General features: G+C 34.7%; 1 protein-coding gene across 1 annotated transcript; it reads right to left on the reverse strand.

The window, feature by feature from the left end:
- Nucleotides 1-1,823: 1,823 nt before the first annotated feature.
- LOC113709398 (cysteine-rich repeat secretory protein 55-like) lies at nucleotides 1,824-2,789 on the reverse strand. Its single transcript, XM_027232151.2, has one exon. It carries the CDS (start codon nucleotides 2,765-2,767, stop codon nucleotides 1,979-1,981), a length of 789 nt encoding a protein of 262 aa, XP_027087952.1. The 5' UTR covers nucleotides 2,768-2,789; the 3' UTR covers nucleotides 1,824-1,978.
- Between the last annotated feature and the right edge of the window lie 270 nt (nucleotides 2,790-3,059).

The following is a 3,059-nucleotide window of genomic DNA, read 5'->3' on the forward strand; positions in this document are numbered from 1 at the left end:
CCGTTTCAGGTTGCCTTCAGCTGGAAAGCTATGCGTGTGCCCTTGGAAATGTTTTACATATTTGGACCTAGATTTTGAGCTGAAAAGTCGAATTCCAAGAGGTTATTAACTGAAATGTGGATGGTTGAGCTCGAAATAGCTTTCTCGGATGTGGAAATATAACTTTTCCTTTTCTTTTTTTCCCCAAGATGTTATCTTGCTCTTTATTGTTATTAGGGTCAAATATAAAAAATCTCGCTGTGATTTAGCAATGTGATTTAGCAAATGTTCATATTAACTCCCTCTAATTTGAAAACCTATATTTTACCTCCTTACGGCAAGAGCTTTAACAAATTGAGCTATTTGCGAATTTGTTTGAGTTCGGCTCGTTCGAGTTCGAAAAAACTCAATTGTTCAATAAACGAATCCAGTTCAAAAACAATATTAGGATTGTTTAATAAACGAATCAAGTTCGAACACAATATTAGGCTCTTTTAATAATCGAGCCGAATAAGAACCTATTCGCGAACTATTCGAATAGTTTATGAATACATATATAAATAAAAGTAAATTCATTTAATATTATTAAATATATATATTATATTTTACCAAAAAAAGTAATTATACATAAATTAGCATTATTTATTTTTAAAAATCAATAAATACAATTAAACTTATTCTACATAATGTATCATTTATTAAAAATATAATTAAATCATCTTCAAAACCAAATTTGAGCTCAAGTTCGAACTCGAATTTGACTCATATAGTTTAATGAGCCGAACTAGAGTTTGAACTCAAATATTTATATAAATAAATGAATCAAATTCGAACAATATTTGTAGTTCATTAATATTCAAACTGAACTTAAACACTGTTGGTATAATATACAAACAGAGTCTGAACACCAAGTATTCGGTTCGATTGAATTCGTTAAAGGCACTACTCACGGCTTCATTTTGGCATTGCTTTGAAGGACAATTTGATTTCATTCAAAAAGTTTGACTATACCCATTTGACTATTAAATCTAATAGAAAAACTAATAGTTTCACTTTAACTCAAACCATAAGGAGTTAAATTATATGTTTTCAAACTATGGGGAGTTATTTTGAATATTCACTTAACCATGAGGTGCTTTTTTATATTTAACCCTTATTATTACCTTTTACTCCCCCTTTGGTTTGTTGCTTTATCACATTACTCCCCTATAGTTTAAAAATGATATATAACACTCTCATGATTTAAATTAAAATATCACTGTTGTTCTTCTATTAAAACTAATGGTCAACCGTAAAAAGTTAAAATCAAACTAATAAATTGATAAATTCGTCCTTTCACTACTTTTTTCTGTTTTCTTTTCTCTCTCTTTCTCTCTCTATGGGAAGAGAAGGGATGATTTTGAAAACCTATATTTTAGCTTGCAAAATCTTAATTAATTTTTTCTAAATACAAAATAGATGGAAGGAAAATAAAAAAATAAATAAGAAACAAAAAAGATAGAAGGGAAATATAAAACAAATAAATAAGAAACAAAAATACCAAATCTTTTTTTGACTACAAATACCACTATAGGTTTTTTAACCAAATCTTTAATGGCATTTTCTATTTCTCATATATATATTTTCATTTCAATGTCTTTTTTTTGTTAGGAGGGAATAAAGAATGTTAGGAGGGAAAAAAGAAGTAATGAAAGGGTATTCCATGGCCAACCATAGCGAAATAAATAAAAACACATTCCCACCCTTTACCCGCATGTTGTGGCATAGCCCGCCACGACAAACTGAAACGTTTGTGGCAAACCATCAGTGAAGAATTTGCGTATGGGTAGGGAGGGATTCATCAGTTGCCCTGCCAATGACATGACAGATTATTGAGTATATATATTGATCGTGGAAACGAGGTCACACAGGGATTTGTCGATGATGACAGTACAGAAACAACTGAGCATACAATTCAGTGTAGAGCTGACTCGCTCCATATAACAACCATCTAACTTATTTAAGGGTTGTGTACTGTAGACGAGTGGTAGTACTTTAGAGGCATATTGACTAAGGTCTCTTTTGGATCAAGAGGAAAGAAAAATGGATATAACTCATAACGGATGATGCAGCTACCGTAGAGAACTCGGCATCCTTTCTTGTTATTGCAGAAGGTGGGGAAGTTCCCAATTGCTATGGCCAAGCACTGATCGCAAGAAAGCGGCGAGAGGTCCCTAGTGCATTGAGCCAGTTCATATAAAGTCAGAAAAGGTGACAACTGTTTCTTTCCTCTCCCAAGCCCTTTGTTTCCGGGCTTAACAGCCTCTGAACTGATCTTATCCGACAAACTTGCCAGTTCTTTGTTGAAAGAATCAGGATTGGTTACATTCTCAACATTGTAGAAGATTATCCCAACTGATGTATCAACTTGTCCGAAGAATTTGTTGGTACCATATCTTATAAAACAGTAATCATACCAAATTCGAGCATCAGATTGACTTGGGCAAAGTTTGCGAATTTGTTTTGATGCATCTTCGACGCAGCTCGAGCAGTCTTCGCTGCTCACATCTCCTCTGCATTGTGCCAGGCCAAAGACTTGGTCTTCGGCTTTGCCGTAGGAGATGGTGCTGAAACCATTCTGGACAGTTCCTGACATCAATTCAGCCAATAAACTATCGATGTTTGCTGACAACTGGGTACTATTTATTTGAGAATTGTGATTGCAAAACTGACTCCAAAGCTCTGAGGATTCAGCTGTGCAGATGCAGAGTATTGTAAATAAGAGAAGAAGTCTATGAAAGGAAGCCATGATGATATGAACTGAATGTCAAGTGGGGTATCCACTGTCCAGCAGGCTAGGGACCCTTTGTATTGGGTTAAATATCTTGCTAGCCAGCTCTTGGATTGAATTGATCGAGGATGATGAAGCTAGCAGACATTTTTGACTTGGGAGGAGCAAATTAGCAGTGCCATTCATGTCCCGGTAAAACCGTAAAAGTTGACGAGTTATATTCTTCTAGAGAAAGAGAGATAGAGAGAGAGTATGTGCGTGTCTTCTGCAGGAAAGGTGGCAGTCTGAAGTATTTGGTGCAAGATCTTCA

This window comes from Coffea arabica, chromosome 9e, assembly GCF_036785885.1.
Source record: "Coffea arabica cultivar ET-39 chromosome 9e, Coffea Arabica ET-39 HiFi, whole genome shotgun sequence".
Lineage (NCBI taxonomy): Eukaryota > Viridiplantae > Streptophyta > Magnoliopsida > Gentianales > Rubiaceae > Coffea > Coffea arabica.

Coding starts and splice junctions, on each gene's coding strand:
- LOC113709398 (XM_027232151.2), bottom strand. CDS start 2,767: ATGGCTTCCTTTCATAGACTTCTTCTCTTATTTACAATACTCTGCATC.